At 44.0% G+C, this 17,697-nt stretch overlaps 2 protein-coding genes across 4 annotated transcripts; both read right to left on the bottom strand.

Annotated features, from left to right (window-relative positions):
- Positions 1-3,590: 3,590 nt before the first annotated feature.
- Positions 3,591-11,916, bottom strand: RBFA (ribosome binding factor A). 2 transcript variants are annotated; one of them, XM_042043647.1, is made up of 7 exons: positions 11,607-11,916; positions 10,561-10,603; positions 9,777-9,953; positions 8,382-8,494; positions 7,092-7,176; positions 5,370-5,440; positions 3,591-4,320 (listed from the first exon to the last, which is right to left on the bottom strand). In XM_042043647.1, the coding sequence occupies exons 1-7, from the start codon at positions 11,714-11,716 to the stop codon at positions 3,927-3,929; spliced, it is 993 nt and encodes a 330-aa protein (XP_041899581.1). In that variant the 5' UTR covers positions 11,717-11,916; the 3' UTR covers positions 3,591-3,926. The 2 variants fall into 2 exon arrangements, with proteins under 2 accessions (XP_041899581.1, XP_041899582.1); XM_042043648.1 differs by having other exon boundaries at positions 10,561-10,689; positions 11,607-11,691.
- A 278-nt stretch (positions 11,917-12,194) lies between these two features.
- On the bottom strand, positions 12,195-17,508 carry LOC121671634 (probable 2-ketogluconate reductase). Of its 2 annotated transcripts, none has more exons than XM_042043650.1 (6): positions 17,432-17,508; positions 16,045-16,429; positions 15,127-15,298; positions 13,953-14,131; positions 13,342-13,438; positions 12,195-12,963 (listed from the first exon to the last, which is right to left on the bottom strand). In XM_042043650.1, the coding sequence occupies exons 2-6, from the start codon at positions 16,424-16,426 to the stop codon at positions 12,810-12,812; spliced, it is 984 nt and encodes a 327-aa protein (XP_041899584.1). In that variant the 5' UTR covers positions 16,427-16,429; positions 17,432-17,508; the 3' UTR covers positions 12,195-12,809. The 2 variants fall into 2 exon arrangements, with proteins under 2 accessions (XP_041899584.1, XP_041899583.1); XM_042043649.1 differs by lacking the exon at positions 17,432-17,508 and adding an exon at positions 16,928-17,371.
- Between the last annotated feature and the right edge of the window lie 189 nt (positions 17,509-17,697).

Genomic DNA, 17,697 nt, shown 5'->3' with positions numbered 1-17,697 from the left:
GGAGCACATTTTGGAAGGCAAAAAGTGTGCTTGACATCGATATGTGTCCTACTTTGGATAATATCCCATGGTACCACACACCTCTTTGCTCTCTTGTGTGTGTAGTCAGTACCAATCCTCATTCTTTTCATCCTCACTCTTCAGGAAACAGAGACTGCTTGGGCTGCATTCCTGCAGCTGCTCTCTGTGCCTCTGTAGCTTTTCTTTGCCAAACTGCAAGGAATGTTTTTTCAATCTAAAGTGAAGAATGCACCAGCCTACTCCTGGCTACACCTGTACATTGTGTTAATGCTTGCAAGCATCAGCTATGAAAGAGACTCAGAAAAATAACAAAAAATGACATAACATTCAGATAGAAAATTCAGATATAAAAATAAAATACCATTTCCCTTTGTAATCTTTCAGATTTGTGTCCTAGAACATATTTTTGAAGATGAAAAAGACTTGGTATTTCAGGCAAATAAGAGTCTCATAGTTATTTGACTCATGGTGAGCATAGGGAATAAGAATAGAATAGAATAGAATAGAATAGAATAGAATAGAATAGAATAGAATAGTTCTGCTGTGTTATGCCCAGAGTTTTGCATGACAAGCTATGACCCAGGTCTGAGTGTTCCATCCAGGAGAGCAGCTCTCTGTAGTGTAAGTCCCAGGCCCATCCAGGAGACGGGGCAGAGACACCTACAGCATCACTCAGGCTGAGCTGGAATATGCTCCTGGAGCCCTGGGCAGGAGTGGGAGGTGGAGAGGGGAGGGCAGCCTACAAGCACAGCCAGGAGCCTGGCAGAAGATCTGCACTATTCATGTTCTCTCCTGTAGACATTGATGGTTGGCCACTTTGGAGACAGAGTTTTGGGCCAGATGAACCTCAGCTCTGATGGAGCACTGTTGTTCTCTGGGTCTTGTGTTTTAGTGGGTTTTTCCAAGGGAAACAGCTCAGGTATTTCTACAGCTGGGTACAAGGGAGGAAAAAAATCCACAGGGAAATGAACATGTATTGCTCACATCAAATGGTTTGTAACCATTTAGTTCTGAAGCACCTCTTGCTCCAGACCGAGGGATTGATCTTAAAGCCCAGATCTTTAATCTGAGTGTCAGAGATGAGGGAGTTTGCCATCCTGTGGAAGCCCAGCTAAACTGGATAAACACAGAAGACTTTCAAAAACCACAGTTTCTGTGTGCTTTTTGCAAATGTGTTCAGGTGATCAAATGCTCTTGAGGTTATCCACAGCTTTCAGCCCCATCAGAAGGTACATGTCTCCTTCCTACAAAGTGACAGAGCCAATGCCCAGGCTGGGACACTATTGCCCATTCCATCCCTTCTTCTAGTGAAGGGCTGGAAAGAAACGTCATCAAAGATATCCTGAGCATCTAGGGGTAAGGAAAGGAGGAGGAAGCAACAAGACCCAAATAAAATCAAATTGGATCAAATTGAATTGAAAAGAGCTGAGTTGGAAGGGATGATCATTGAGTCTAACTGCCTGACTACTTCAGGGCTGACCAAAATCAAAAGCATGGTATTAAGGGCATTGTCCAAATGTCTCTTAAACACTGACAGGCTTGAGGGATTGACCACCTCTCTCGGGAGCCTGTTCCAGGGTTGAACCCAGGGTTTGAACACCCACTGGGTAAAGAAATGCTTCCTCTTACCAAGTCTGAACCTCTTCTGAGGGGCACAGCTTTGAGCCATTCCCACATGACCTGGCACTGGGTCCCACGGAAAAGAGGGACCTTTTCCCCTTCCTCCCTTCAGAAAATTGTAGACACCAGTGAGGTTGCCCCTCAGCCACCTTCTCTCCAAACAAGAACACCCCAGTGTCCTGAGCTGCTCCTCACAGGACACCCTGCCAGCCCCTTCCACAGCTTCGGTGCCTTCCTCTGGATGCATTCAGGGACCTTCACATCCTTTTGAAATTGTGCAGCCCAGAAGCACACACAACACTCAGGGTGAGGCCACGCAAACACCAAATACAGCAGGATAACCCCCTCTTTGGAGTGGCTGGTGAAGCTGTGTTTGATGCATTCCAGGGCACACGGTTTGCCCCCTAGGCTGCCTGGGCACACACGGCTGATTCCTGTTGAGCCTCCTGCCAGCCCCAGACCCCTTCTGCAGCGCTGCTCTCCAGCCACTCCTCACCCAGTTTAGACTTGTGCCTGCCATTACTCCTTCCTAGGTGCAGAATCTGGCATTTATTCTTGTTCAATTTCATGCCACTGGTGTTTGCCCAAATGCTCCAAGCTACCCAGATCCCTCTGCAAGCCATCTTGTCCCTCAGGAGAGTCAGCAGCACCTCCCAGTTTGGAATCATCAGTGAACTTGCTCATGGTGCATTCAAGCCTGCATCCAGGTCATTGATAAATACATTGAACAGAACTGGCCCTAGGACTGATCCCTGAGGAACACCACTGGTGACCAGTCACCAGCCAGATGTGGCCCTGTTCACCACAACCCTTGAGCTCTGCCCTTCAGCCAGTTCTTCACCCAGCACACCATGAACCCACTCATCCCACAGTCAGAAAATGTGCCCCAAAGGATACTGTGATGGACAGCAAACAAAACCCAAGAAAAACTACATCCACCGCATTCCCTTCATCTGCTGGGCAGGTGACTTTATTATAGGATACTGAATTATTTAAACTGGACCTTTTTTTTTGTGAATCTGCATTGACTATGACTGATGATTGCAGTGTTCTTGAAGTGTAGTGATAGGACAAGTCCTAAGTTTTAAATGAAAAGAGAGTAGATTTAGATGAGATATGAGGAAGAAATTGTTCCATTAGGGTGGTGAGGCACTGGCACAGGTTGTCAAGAGAAGCTTGTCCATGATGCCCCATCCCTGGAAGTGTTCAAGGTCAGGTTGGATGGGGCTCTGAGCAACCTGGTCCAGGTAAAGGTGTCTCTACCCATGGCAGGGAGCTTGGGTCTAGACGATCTTTAAGATCTCTTCCACCTATTCTGTGATTCTGCTATATTGTAGGGCAACCTCCCCTGTGTTCACCTCCCCATTAACTACTGGAATTAAATTTTCTGCATTTCTGGTAGAATTCCCTTTTACTACCTTGTTCATTATAATTTCTTTGAAGCTTGAAGCCTTCTGCCTTTTTTCACTCATGCTATTATTTTTTATGTGCCTTGAGTCAGAAAGCTCTTTTTATATGATTCCCTATTAATTTTCAAATCTCAGTTTCTAGGACATTCTTCCCTGCTGCTCTTTCTCCGCTTTTCAAGTTGTTAATACATTTTTTTAAGTCACAGTCAATGCTTTGGCTGATTTTACCCAATGGATAAGCAGTTCTCCATTTTTTTCTGATTGCAGTTCCCCTTGCACAACTATCAAATTATTTTCTTTCAGGGTTGCAATTTTATTGGCCACAATTTCAGTAAGTTTCATCTTCTTGTGGAAAGTGTTCCTCCATTAGACTGGTCCTCTAGAGAAGACCCTGTCCTGGTCTTTGTTTGAGGAAGCTGAATACCACTGTCATTATTTTGCTTCCCTCTTCCTTCCTGATATCAGAATGACACCATCACTTTGTGATAATTTTTATACAGGTCGCTAAAAAAAAAATTAACAAAATAATTAAAAGAAATATTGCAATATAGCAACCATAATTTTATTGGAAATAGTCAACACAACTGCAAGAAGTTTTAACTCAGGGCTGCAATAGGTATATTTTTTCATTACAAAACTGCTCTCCAGTTGGAAGTCCCTCAACTGCAGCAACTTGAAAGCTGCTTAACAGAATATCACTAATGGCAGCTTTTCTTACATACTTTGTACTAGCAAACCTCCTCACATGTGGCAAATCTATTAGTTTGAATGAGGAAGTGGTAAACATGTTGTATAAAATGAATCTTTCAGTAGCTATGGCAGTCTTTTTTTTTTGCTATTGGCAGCCTCCATTTTGAAGGGAGTGGCTTTTTCACTTCATTTCAGTTTACCAGTAGACTGACTTAAAGTTTTGTCATCATCCATCTCCAACTCATCCACCTCTTCCTGTAATTCATCCTGCAGCTCATAGTCCGAGGCTGATTCAATGTTAGCATCCCAGTAATCAGCTTCGTATCTGTCCAGTAAGTGTTTCTGTGGCATAACATCGTCATTGTCAGGAGGATTCCTTGTTTTTCTCTTTTTCATTTTCTTTTGAATCTTAGAAAGCTGCTGCTCCTGCTTCTCTGTCCAGGCAATGCTTTCCATATGTCTTGACGCTTTCATTTTTTTATAGTCCATAATCTGTTTATTCAGCAGTTCATGATCAATACCAAAGAGATTAGGCCTCATGGGTGAATCTGAAGATTGAGTTGTTGAAGGGAAGAGTTTGCTGTGGAAAAGAAAACAAGTATTGGTTTGGGTTTCCTCCCTGCATATATTTTGAGGAATAATGCTATTTTTGACAACTTGAGTAACACAGAAATAAACTGGACTTTTCAGTTTGACTTTATTAACACCCTGTGTTCCCTGCATTACAAAGGAAGAGATAGCACCATATGATGTGTCCAAGGACAGTCTGTGTCAACAGATTTAATGGGAGAAGGCCAATAAAGCAACAACGTGCCAGATGAAACTGCTTGTCTCTGGGAAAAATGTGCACAGGTGAGCACTGGACCTGGGAGCCCCAAGGAACTCAAGACTTCTCCCAGCTCTTCCAAGAAGTGAGAAGCAGCAGCCTGTGCCCAAAACACATCAGAGTGATGTGACACTTTATGCTGGACTTGACTATTTCCCCAAGATACAGTGGAAGATGTTAGGTGCCCTTTGGGGAATCTGTTACAGCAATGACTTCCCACAGGAAGCTATTTCTGATTCACACCTGATGAACCATCCTGTGAGATGCCGAGGCACAGAAAGCATTTCTACCAACAGACTGCAGCACACAAGTGCAAAGGCTGTTGGCTTTGAGAGCATCCAGAACCACCATTCCAACAGGTTGTTCAGCCCTCTCTCTGCGCAGCCAAAAATCTCTCACAGAAGAATGCTAAATTAACTTAAGGGGATCTATCAGTAAACTGGCAATCCATGTATAACAAACCAAACTTGTATCAGAAAGAGGTGGACAAGTAGAGCAGTACTGGTAAATGTGGTTTTCATCCTCATGAGATAATTACCAGAAAGAAACAAATATTACTGCTGCAGAGCATTTTTAAAATTTTGATTATCATAAACACATCAAGTCTTGAAATCCTAGAAATTCTACACACATTTCCCTCATAAAAATTAAGATATTAATACCGTAACAAGTATAGGGTCTGTGAGTAACAATGTACACATCTAATTAAAATATACTTTCTCTTATGTCAAATAATACCAAATTTAATTGGCCAACAGAGATGAAAATGGACACTTGTACAATTCTGAATCAAAAAGACCCACCTTGAATCATTTTGAGATGTTTCTTCTTCTTCTGGAGGTCCAAAATCAGCAATTGCCAGTAAGTCCTCGACCTGTAAACACATGAAGGCATATTAAGGATCCTGTTTAAATCTACTTTGTTCACAAACAGACAAGTATCTAACAGCAAATATGTTCTTTTCTATGTTTGGAATATTTAGCAAAACCACTTCAAAACAGCCTTTCCCTTCATTTACATGGAACTGCTTACACTTCTTGCCTGGGATGTTTGTGTCAAACAGTGATTTAATAGACCCAGAGATTCCTACGAAGTTTTTTGCCTTACGTGCATTATGAACCCTTGGCTAGGGATTGTCTGACATATATCATTTTTGGTTTATTCGTTCTTACCTCATTCTTGCAAATCCTTTTTCATAACATCCTTACACTGAGATTTTTTTCACCTCTTCTCCCTTTCTGCAAGTTTGCATTTCTCTTATATGTAAGTATGGAATTCCAAAATCCCTTTTAACATGGCATCTAACCAGTAAATGCTACAAATCTATTACATGCAGTGCTCACAGACTATACATAATTGTGAAAATCTTCTCTCATTTGAAATTTTATTTCAGCTTTTCTTTAATTCCTTTCTAGTTCATTGTATTATTCCAATTAATCAGATTTTTTATCCAAGTGTTTAATTGGATGTTTTTTCCCTTACTTACAATACTTAAAAACCAAGTTCAGCATGTTATTTGAATCTGTGATTGACATAAATCTGATGAACTATGAAGCAGGAGAAAATAATCCATCTATGTGCTTCCCAGTGTCATTCCCTGACAGAAGTGATATAAAGAGGGTTTTTACTTGTCTTCTGTGAAACTCAGAATTTTTCTGACCACAGAAAGCTCAGGCAGTTCATTGCATTTCTAGAGAATCTGAAATTCTTTTTATTCCTTCCAGGTCTGCTCATGCACACTGCAGGAACCCATAAGTCTCTAACAGTAATTGGCTGTAACAGTAACACTATTATAAATAATAAGGCACTTCAGGGCACAGAAACATGAACACGTTCTTTTCAACTTCTGTTCACATCAACAGCTTGAGGAGACATTTCTCATTAAATTCTACTCATTGGTGTCATCTTTCTCTTATGGAAATCTCAGTGTTTTAGAGATCTTGCTTCACAGTCCCACTGACAGCAAATTCCTAGGAAACATCATTATTCTAGTAATATGTTGACTAGTTAAAACTATCAACACCTTGACAGGAAACATGAAATAGTAAAGACAATTTTAAAAATGAAGGAAAAAAAAATGTAGTATGAATAAGCCTACATCCCCTATGCAAAGATTTGCACTTCCCTAGAGACATTTTAACAATTCACAGATGGAAAGGGTTACAGGGAAAAAAATAAAAATAAAAACATCACTAGTTATTCAATTGCATCTTAAAAAGACATAACATTTAAAATGTGGAAAAGAGCTCCTCCAACCTCATTTCTATAATCATATACACTAGGCAACCACATATTAATCCTTAAAATAGTAAGTCAATTTTTTCAAAATTCTTCATTGGCCTAATGATACAGCCAACAATTCTTCTACATATTATAAATGCATCAATCTTACTCAAGATTGATGGTTAAAATGCTTTGCAACTATAGAGAAAGACTAATTTTTGATGTAAATTGGTAGAGCAACTACATGATCAGCTCTCCCCTAAGTCACTATATTTGTACATTGAGTCAAAGATTAGAATTACCTCTTTTACAGCTGCAGCTTCTTTGTCTTTTATAAATACTACTGGGGGTATGTTTCCTACAATCTGCTGACTCTTCAGAAGATACCTGGCAAAAATACAGCATTCACCGGCATGAGTATCAGTATAGCATCTCCAGGACGAGTAAAAGGTGTTAAATTAAATCCAGCAGCCCTGTACATTTAAAGATATGGTGTGCAAAACTTTGAGTCTGATGGGAAGCTATTCAGGTTAGTGCTAAGCAATACACCACTGCAGAAACCCAACTTCGAATGCACAGCATACAAAAACTACAGGCTGCAGGTCCAGCTGAGTATTGATGATTTTAGGTTTGTCTGTATCTATATGCATAGGCTGGCACAGGTCATTCCCCACTTCATTTGGTATCCTTATCCCCACTGTAGGGATAAGAGCAGTGGGGGATAGAGCCCTCAGAGCAGGGCAGGACAACTTATTCTACATGCTAGCTCCAGGAAGGACTGACAGGGCTCCCCTTGTCTTCTTCTCAGCCAGAAACCTTCCTTCTTAAAGAGTGGAAGCTGTGGAGTAGAAGAGAGCATTATGTTGGAGCAGAAATTACACAGCCTAGGGAAATGGGGAAAGGAAATGGCTTTGCAAGTATGCTTCTACACCACCTTCCACATGGGTGAAAGTCCTGAACTTCCAACAGACTGGCTGGATAGCAGAGGGAAAGCCAAGGAAAGGGGGGAAGAGACAAAAATCTCAATGATATCCTGAAAACTCACTGGACTCTGTGTTGGAAAAATGGGCAAAAGCATCACAATACATGGTAGCATTCTAAATTTTGTGGGGTTTTCTAGTATCAGTATTGTGAAGAATTTCTGTAATAACAGTCATCCCTTCCGGAGGCCCAAATCATCCCTAGCAATCAGAATTGCCCAGTGAATCTGCAAGGAGATCCTTGTAGTTGCAACTCCTTTGTGCAGCATCCCGTTCTGGGGTACTGTCCCACACAGCCTGTCCAGCCACCACCATGAGGACAGGGGAGTGAAACCTCATCCACACTCCTCTTGCTTTCTGCTCAGCCCACTCCAGCCCTGGGAAAGCACAGAAGCCAAATAAGCCAGCTGTGCTCCAGAAAAAGATCACACAGCTGGTCTGACACAGCCGCCCTTCCGTGTGAAGCTCATCACAGGAGATGCTCTACTCCAAGTATGTAAAAACCTAAAGCATGCCAGTAGGTCAAATCTAGATTGTCAGACATACTGAAGAAGTGGTACTTAAGAAATGGCTCTGGATTCAGGAAGTGGCCTGTCTATCCCACAGCAGTACCGTATACGTGGAGCGCTCTTTCGCAGCACATTTTCAACATAACTTTCCTCCTCCGTAGTGGAAACGGGGTTCCAGTACACACGGCATGCTGAAAAGTTGGATGACAGGGACACCTATAAAAAAGGCAAATCTGTCTTTAAAATGATATATATACACACACTCTTCATCACTTCATATACAATGAAGTCTCTGATGGATTGCAGAAAGCTTACTAGAAAATTTCTTTTGATAACAGAAGAAATTATATCAGACCAGAATCAGTTCATGAGTAAATCAGGACTGACCTATGCCCAGCCATGTCCCAGTGCAACACAGACACTGTGCAGCTGTAAGATCTGTATTGTATTGGGAAGATGGCTGTTCCTTTCCCTCTCTCATGTTGTAAGTTGTTTAATTTACAGCAATGCCTCCTGAAAGCGCTGTGTCTTGCCCACACCAGCCAGCGATTTTACATGCAGACATGTGATCTGAGACAAGCAATCCTCAAAGCTCTAGACAGACAGAAATACTCTGTGAAGGATATTGCACATACAGAGCCAAAACTTATCCTGCCCATGTAATTTTGAACACTTGTCTGACAACAGAATGACCTCAGCTGGCAAAATCACCTATTTCAGTCATGAATGAGAAACCTTTTGTCATAGATGCAGCTACAACGTACATTTTTTTTTACCATGCTTCTAAATACCAAAAGCTGAGTCCACCAAGCTTTTAAGCCAAACACTGCTATAATTTAATCTTTACAGAACAGCAAATGTAGAAGATAAAAACTACAGACAACAAACAAGAATGTGGAGACTGACTTACTTCCTGTATCAGAGCTCTTACATCCCTTTCAAATCCACAAATTATGACACTAGCTACAATTACATACAAATGTCAATTCTTTCTCAGATCTTGCTTGACAACGACATTTTCTTAGACTTGCCCTTTTTTTTTAACTGATCTCATGCATCACTTAGTTCTTCTGCCTGTAATGTTGCTGGTGAGCGGCACAAGGAGCTGACAACTCTCACACAGCTGCAAGAAAAGACTCTTGGAAAGATACACTTATGTTGGTAAAACCAAGCTCCTCCTTCTGAAAGGGCAAGACAAAGAGCTTATGTCTGAGTAACAGAAAAAAAAAAGTCATACCAGGAGAGTCACCATTTAATTGGCCCAAGTTGCATTTGCATTAGAGTGGCAAAGGTCTCCTAAGCCAGGTACTACAGTGGCAAAGCTCTCCGAGTGTGTACTCCAGAGCCTGATCTTGCTGCACTCTGCTACATCAAAAGCAATGCCGTAAAACTCCTCTTGCACTCATCACAACACCCAGGGGAGCTCCTTTGGCACATCCTTGCCAACTGCACAATGTAATCAGAGTGGCCCAGCACAAGCTGTAGCTTTGGCACTCACCTTGCAGATTTCCAGCTTGAGATCATAAAATTCTTGACTGACTTCACAGGTAGTTGCCATCCCTAACACAGCTTTATGAATAAGACCATTCAAGACTCTGCAGCGCATGTTATCTTTTTTCCTCGTTTCTGTCAGGTCATTTTTCATTAAAAAGTCCAACTTTGTTGGTTTATACAACTTTAAAAAGAAACAAACAACACGTTAAACAGTAGTTACACACTTGTATTAGGCAACTATATACAGATTCATGCACTTTACTAAGTATGCTCTTATTTCATTCCTGCAGCTGTGATGGCTTTATATAGGTCCTATGTATCAAGTGTTTCAATAAAGAATACTTCTGTTCACAAAATCTTTGACATTCATGTACTACAGTCAAAGTTTCTGAAGTTCCTTTTGTATTTTGTAGCAAGTTATGAAGCTCCATAGATGTTTTCTCAAATACAGCACGTATTGACTGAAAAGCTTTGCTTGTTTGAAAAAACAAACATTTAAAAAATTTTTCATTAAACTAAGCTCATAGAAGTTTTAATCTGGATCAGTAGTCAGGAGTGTGCAAGAGAGTGTTGATGCTGGCAAAGATGAAAGATCAGTATAGACAAGGAAACAGCCATGGGGAGCCAAATGGCAATCCTGTCACAGTCAAACTGGAGCCCTACTGTTCGTTCACAAAATCCTCCTATTTTTCCATCAGAAAATGCTTGGAAGTTACAATCAATGGCAGAAACACAAGTCTGTTCCTCCTGGCACAAATAAACACATCGCCTTAAGAGCTTGCACTTACCGTTTGCGGTCCCAGAGTAGGGCTGTCATACCAGAACTTCTTTCTTTTGGGAAAAGGAAAGGAAATCAGCCTTATCTTTCAGCAGCTCAGAGAAACAAGGATTCCCTGTGTAATTTATATTCCACCTGCCTGAAAGCACACAACACCCAGGTTTTCACGCAAGTAGCTCTCCCCACAGCAGAGGTGTGGAAAACAATACTTCCCATCCACAGTTGAAGCTTCACAGACAGCAAGGGGGTGGAAAAGAACAACTCTGAGGTTTCTTTAGATTCATAGAAATATTAAGGTAGGAAAATATGGCCAAGATCATCAAGTCCTACTATTAACCCAGCACTGCCAAGTCCAGCACTAAACCATGTCTCTAAGCACCACTTCTACACATTTTCTGAACACTTCCAGGGACAATGACTACATCACTTTCCTGGGGATCCTGTTCCATTGCTTGACCATTCTTCCCTTTCAGTGAAGAAATTTCTCCCAATATCCAATCTAAATCTTCCTTAGTGCACCTTGAGGCCATTTCCTCTTGTCCTGCCACCTTGTTACCTGGGAGAAGAGACCGACCCCCACCTGGCTACAACTTCCTTTCAGGCTGTTGTAGAGAGTGGTAAGGTCCCCGCGAGCCTCCTTTTCTTCAGACTAAACATCCCCAGCTCGCTCAGCTGCTCCTCATCGGACTTGTGCTCCAGACCCTTCACCTGGACACGCTCCAGCACCTCAATGTTTTTACTGTACTGAGGAAGCCCAGAATTTAACACAGCACTCGAGGCGCGGCCTCACCAGTGCCGAGCACGGAGGGACAATCACTGCCCTGGTCCTGCAGGACATACTATTGCTGATATAGGCCAGGGCCATTGGCCTTCTTGGCCACCTGGGCACACGTTCAGCCGCTGCCGACCAGCTGAGATGGGCGGCTCGGGGTCGCTGTCTCTCTCTCCTCCGCGCTACCGGGGCCGCGGAAGCGCCCGAGCCCCACAGCCCCCCTTACCCCAGGGCCACAACCCACCCCGCCAGGGCCCCGCACCCCGGGAGAGCCCCGTTCCTACTTATTCTTGCGGAGCATTTTCCGCAGCAGGTTCCTGGGGCCGCCCAGGGCGGCGGAGCTGCGCAGGGCCCGGCACCACCGCGGCACGGCGGCCCCCCGGGCGCCCCACATTGCTGCCCCGGCGCGCGGCGCGGCGAGCCCCCGCCTCAGCTCCGCCTGCGGCTCCCCCTGTCGGCACGGAGGCCCGGGCCGGCGGGTGGGGATGTCCCGGCTGGGCCCGGAGAGAGGGAAGAAGGAGAGAGGGAAGGAGGGAGAGAGGCCGAGCCGCCCTCAGGCTGGGCAGGGCTCTCACACGCAGAGTCTGGACGCAGGCTCAGCGCTTCGGCCCGGGGAGGGAGCACGCACCCAAGGGTCGGGATTGGTGCCGGAGCGGCGGGAGGAGCCGCTCCCACACGCCGGCTGCGCTTGTGGGTGTGCCAGGCGGGTCGTCTAATACACGATTTATATGGCCTTCAATTCGCTGCTGCATCGGTGGACATTTGTAAGGGAATGCGAGGAAAGTAAGTGGCAAGACTCTGGGGTCTGGAGTTTTACATTGAAGATCAAGACATCGCAGCCTTCCGCACAGAATCGCTGTTGGGTGTTTAAATAAATTAAACCTGTGCTTTATTTTTTTTTCCCTGTATAATACTGTGGGATAATTACACGAAAAGTGATCAAATTACTGTTTCTGCACTGATGGCATTGTGAAAAACGAGGTTCACTCTTTTTGAAATTTTAAGAAAAATTTAATAAAAGGGACAATTAGGAGACAGCAGCAAAAAGGGTGTTACGGCCGGGTGCTTTGGCAGAGATCCAAAGGCACAACTCTACATCCAAAAGATCGTCTTTAAAAGTGCATCTCTTATTTCATATGCATCACCATCATGCATAATTCATTTATTCTTTGGAGTTGCTAAGTATCATCCCATCAGTCTTATCTTCCTCCTTTGGCTCCATTTAGTCTGGTTTCGGGTTTTTCTTCTGATTAGATTCTCCAAGAATGTGAAGATTTTCTCTGCCTATCTTTTCTAAATTGACTACATAAACAATAGACATTCTATATCATGTATTACATTACAGAACCTAGGTAAAGTTTTCCTAACATTAAGGAACATGAAAAAAAAAGCCAACATCACAATACATTCATAACAATTATTTAACATGAGAAAAGCCAACATCACAATACATTTATAACAGGCATTAGTCCTAAGTGCAAGGTGCTCTAGAGCAGCACCTCACGAGGGATAGGAAGACCCGCCAAGCCCGCCTCTATGCTTTCTGCCATTTCCTCCATCATAACCCAGCGTGTCTTCTTGGTGGCACTTCCGATGTGAGGAGTTATGATAACATTCTTCAGTTTTAAAAAGGGGTGATCCCTGGGAGAAGAAAAGAAATGCTCAGCTAGTCACTCACAGCACATTCATCTCTTATTTCATCACCTGCAGGCAGCCAGGGAAATACATAAAATAATAATTAAAACAAAACCTAATTGCATGACCCAAGCATATTCAGAGGAGTTCAAAGTGCTGCCTAGCTTGGTGGGGCTTTATGCAACAAATCCTCCAAATGAGTAAGTGTGAATTTTATTGGGCTGGGATAGAAGGATTAGGAACATGGTTTCAGCAGGACTAGAGCACATACCTCATGTAGTCCTACTAACAAAATTACACAACTTCTCACATGCTCACAAAATTTTACTCAGTTTGCACATCACACATACACCCTTTTATGTTTAACTTAAATACATGTCCTACCTTGGCAAGGGTTCAGGATATGTCACATCCAGAGCGGCTGCCCTAATAACTTTGTTTTGAAGGGCTTCCACCAAAGCATCCTGATCCACTACCAGACCTGGGTTACAGTAAGAAGGATATGTTTATTTTCACGTTCCCTACTGTCCTCTCAGCATTCTTTTGGGCACAGTGGTCAGGCAGACAGCAGGGCAGGCCATGGTTGCAGTGCAGAAGCAGCAGCAGAGTGTGGTGGAGTGGGAGGGGGACGCTTGGGTACGTGCATCAGGGAATTAGCAGCATGAAACAGAGTGCCAGGCTTCCAAGTAGGCTGTGCCACCCTAATGTATGTTAGCAGCAACACTGCATTAAATAAATAAAAGGCTTAAGTAGGAGATATATAAATACATATGGGCTTCTAACACTCCAAGCTCACTAAAATTTCAGAGACCTACTTTCTCATGATTATGGGAACACTTAAATGTTTTACTGAGCTATGACCATGGGTGTCTAAATAAACTAGTAATCAGAAAATTTACGGAAAATTTCAGAGGGACAGAGTCTATATTAGAGGTTTTCCCAGGACTTGTCATGCCAGCAAACCTTAATGTAGTTTTGTTTATTCTGCACCTTACCTCTGCTGATATTAATAAGAGTAGCAGTGGGTTTCATCAGCTCCAGCTCCCTCTTCCCAATCAGTTTGAGTGTCTGTGGAGTTAGGTTCACAGCCAGCAACACGAAATCTGACTGCTGGAGCAAATCATCTATCTTCTTACAGTAAACAGCTCCAATGGCACTTTCTTCTTCCTTTTTTCTGAGGGGAAAATCCCAAAATTAAACTGCAGTAGCAAGAAACAAAGGAAAGACCAATTCACCAGTAGAGAAAATGTTTCTTTATTGTTATCTTCATGTTTAGTGCAAAGTAGTTAGCTGGTTGTCTGAAACTCAGTAAAGACAAAGGTCAAGCTATTTCCCACAATTCCAAGTGAACTGTACACAGAGGTGCAGCACTACACCTGTGGGGATGGAAAGTAAGAAATGGGTATCACATAAATGCACTGAATAAATTATAAACCAAATGCATTTCTGTCACAATTTCTGCTTATAATGGGGATTCTTTTGCTACCCAAAAGCAAGACTGATGTCTTGTGAAAATTCAGTAATTTAAGTAAGTCACGTGAAAATTACAGAGGAAACACACAAGACAGGGCAGGCATTAAATCTTTCCAAATCTATGTCAGCAACAGCCTGATTGCTCTGTGCATCAGTGCTGACTCACTGAAACCACGCGCTGCAGGACCTGCTAGTGCACTCAATCTGTATCAGGATGAGGTTGCCTGGCTCTCATCAAATTCCCACCAAAGAAAAGAATGGAATGGGCCTGATGGGAGCACAGGGGTACCCAGCACGTACACCTCACCTAGAAGACAGCAAACAAACTGGCAAGTCTGGCCCTTTATTGTCACATGGCTTTGGAAGGGTGAGATGTCTCTGCCGGAATCCCTGCCTCACCTAAGTCACAGGAGTTAAGTCCTCCCAGTTTTCTCCTTTCCTCAGTCCATTGCAATGTCACCACCATGACAGGAAGAACTCGGGAGCCCCAGCTAACGGCAAGAACAGTGAGATATATCTCTCCCATTCCTTCCTGACTTTCTTTCTGTATAAATTGGGAAATTATTGACCATCTTGAAACAACTTTGCCACTTAAAATAAAGAGCACTGTAAAAAGTGAAAGCACAGTGAAAAGTACAAATAACACATAAAAGCAGTGTCAAAATAGAGTTGCGTTGGAGCTGCAACCAGCTTTACCTCTGATTTCTGTTGTGGTACAAAATCTTCATTTCAAAGGCTTTGGCTCTTTCAGCCACTTTGTAACCAATGGTGCCCATTCCCACGATCCCCAGGGTTGCTCCAGAAACCTCAACCCCCAGCCAGTCAGCAGGGAAATACTCTGTGTCGGGGGAGACTGCCATCTCATGGCCTTGGAAGAGGAAAAGAAGAATTATGTCATGTAAGGGATGTTCCAGTATCTGGTTACTTTTCCTCCCTCTACTTTTTATCGATGGACAAGGCGGAAGCACAGGAGCAGTAATACGTTGTCATTGTGTTTCTGGACAAGAAGTGAGTAATGCTGCACTGCACGCATGGCTGCTGACACTGATTTCTTGCTCAGGAGAGAAACATACCCAGCGTCTCTTTGGCAGGCAAGCAGGCAAGGAAGGTAAGGCCAAAGCAGCAAGCAAGCAGCAAGGTAAGGCCATCCAGTTCCCAGCTACCTAGCAGGTACACCAAGGCTGGCAGGGAAAAGAAACACCGAGCATGGTGGGCAGATTTCTGGACAGCCTGTTCGTAATGAGTCAGATACATGGCAACTTGGCAAAGACAGGCTTCAAGCCTCCTTGAAAATACATTCTTTTAGTCCCCTTTTATTATAACTTGAAAAGCAAGACTGAAATGAACAAGTACAATGAATAAGTGGCTGTGGGCTAAGGGAGAAGAGGCCTGAATTTAGGGCTGTCCAAAGAAGAAAAAGCTCCACCTTGCCAATATGCTGGTTTGGAAATTGAATGCAAGGTATTGTCAACAAGATAGATTTATCTTAACTTCTTCCTTTTCCCCTATTTTCCATAGTTATAGTTTTAAGCTAACTTTTGCATCAGCACACATTTTCTGCATGTTTTGAAGTCACCTTTTCTATGAAAAGACTAAGACCATTTCAGTTATTACCTTCCACAAGTCTCCTGGAAGATGCCAGCATCAAAGCCATCCCTAAGTCTGCAGTGTCAGTGGAAACAATAAACGGAGTATTGGCCACCTTCACACCATAGCTGGAGAGGAGTTTCAGGTCCAAGTGATCTATTCCCACTCCAGAACTTGCAACTACCTTCAAGTTAGGCAAGCTCTGGAGAAGCTCTTCATCAATAGCTGGTTTGTGATACCACATATAGATAGCTCTGATCTTTTTGCTGAGAAATGTCTTGTTTTCAAGATATTCTTTCATGGTGATGAGATGAAAACGTTTCTTCAGAAATCCAACATGGTCTTCATATACTCCATACCTCTCTCCTATACAGTCAACTAGCACATAAGACAGTTCCTGACCCTCCATATCCTACAAAAGCAAAGAGAACCAAAGAACATGGTCTGAAGTGATCCATTATACCTTTTTTTCTAAAAGCCAGAAATTGATTGGCTCAATTACATGCTGTTTTCCCACTTGATGAAAGATAACCACTCCCACATGCAGAACTTTTTTGGGTTCTCCCAGTGTTATTCAGAAGGATGTTCAATTTCTATATAATCTTGTTAATAAGAAATGAAAACATAATTTCTGGCATACCAACTATGCTAACACTTAAACAAATGAGTGACCAGATGTTACCCCTTTTCAGCATTCAATATTCAACATTGAAAGCCAAAGTCTTGATAATTTAAGAATGTGGCCATATGAGTGGAAGGGTATCTTTTAGGACCAGAAGTTCTGCCACTTCTGCAACTATATTAAGCAATTATCATTGATGAGGTTATCTCAGCAAAAATCTCATTTAATGTAACAGAGCTATAATTTGTCAACTACGAACTTTGAAGTTACCCATGAACATAAATTTACCCTTTCTTTGGTCTCCTTCAGTGCTTTGCCAACTCTTCACTCTGCTGACACTGCAAAGAGCCAAGGCTGTGATCTCGGGTTAGAGCCGTCGCTCAGCCCGAGGCAATGCTCCCGCACCGCTCCCGCACCGCCGGCCCGGCTCCCCCTTCTCTCCCCCGACCGCCCCCGGAGCGCGGTGTCCCGGGGAGTCCTCCCTGCCCAGGGCGGGCTGAGCCCTGGCTGGAGGCCTTTGCCGCTGTGCCAGCCGGCCTACGCCTGGGACTAGAGATAGGAGGGAGCTGGAGCGGCGGCCGCAGGACTCTGTCCGGCCCTGAAGGGCGGCTGGGAACGGGCGAGATGCCTTCCGCTCCCAGCCCGAGCGGGGCGCGCAAGACCGCGGGAGCCCCCGTGTCCCGCCCACCCGGTGCTACCCACGGTGCCACTCCTCCGTGGGGCTCGGGGGCCTCGAGGCCGAGCCCTGTCCCTGCCCGGCAGAGGCGGTCCCGCGGTGCCGCTCGCACTCACCTCGCCGCGCCGGCCACCCCAGCCGTGCCGCGGGGCGGAGCGAGACCGGCCGCCGAGGAGGGCACTGCCCGGCCGCCCGCACCCCGCCCGGGCCGGCCGCGGGGTCAGTGGGGAGCGGGGGCGGTGCCAGGGCACCCCGATCCCTCGGGGAGCCGAGAGAGAGCAACGGGAACTCACGAGTGATTGTGTGTTTTTGTGGAAGTGTTTCTGTGCTGTTCGTGGTTTCAGTTCAATCGGGATTTTGCGTTAATGTCCTGCATGCTGTT

Source organism: Corvus kubaryi, unplaced genomic scaffold, assembly GCF_017639235.1.
Source record: "Corvus kubaryi isolate FWS band 111438036 unplaced genomic scaffold, C.kubaryi_AGA036_p1.0 37398, whole genome shotgun sequence".
NCBI lineage: Eukaryota > Metazoa > Chordata > Aves > Passeriformes > Corvidae > Corvus > Corvus kubaryi.
The sequence above is the reverse complement of the archived record's forward strand: the minus strand, read 5'-3'. Positions and strand labels throughout refer to the sequence as shown.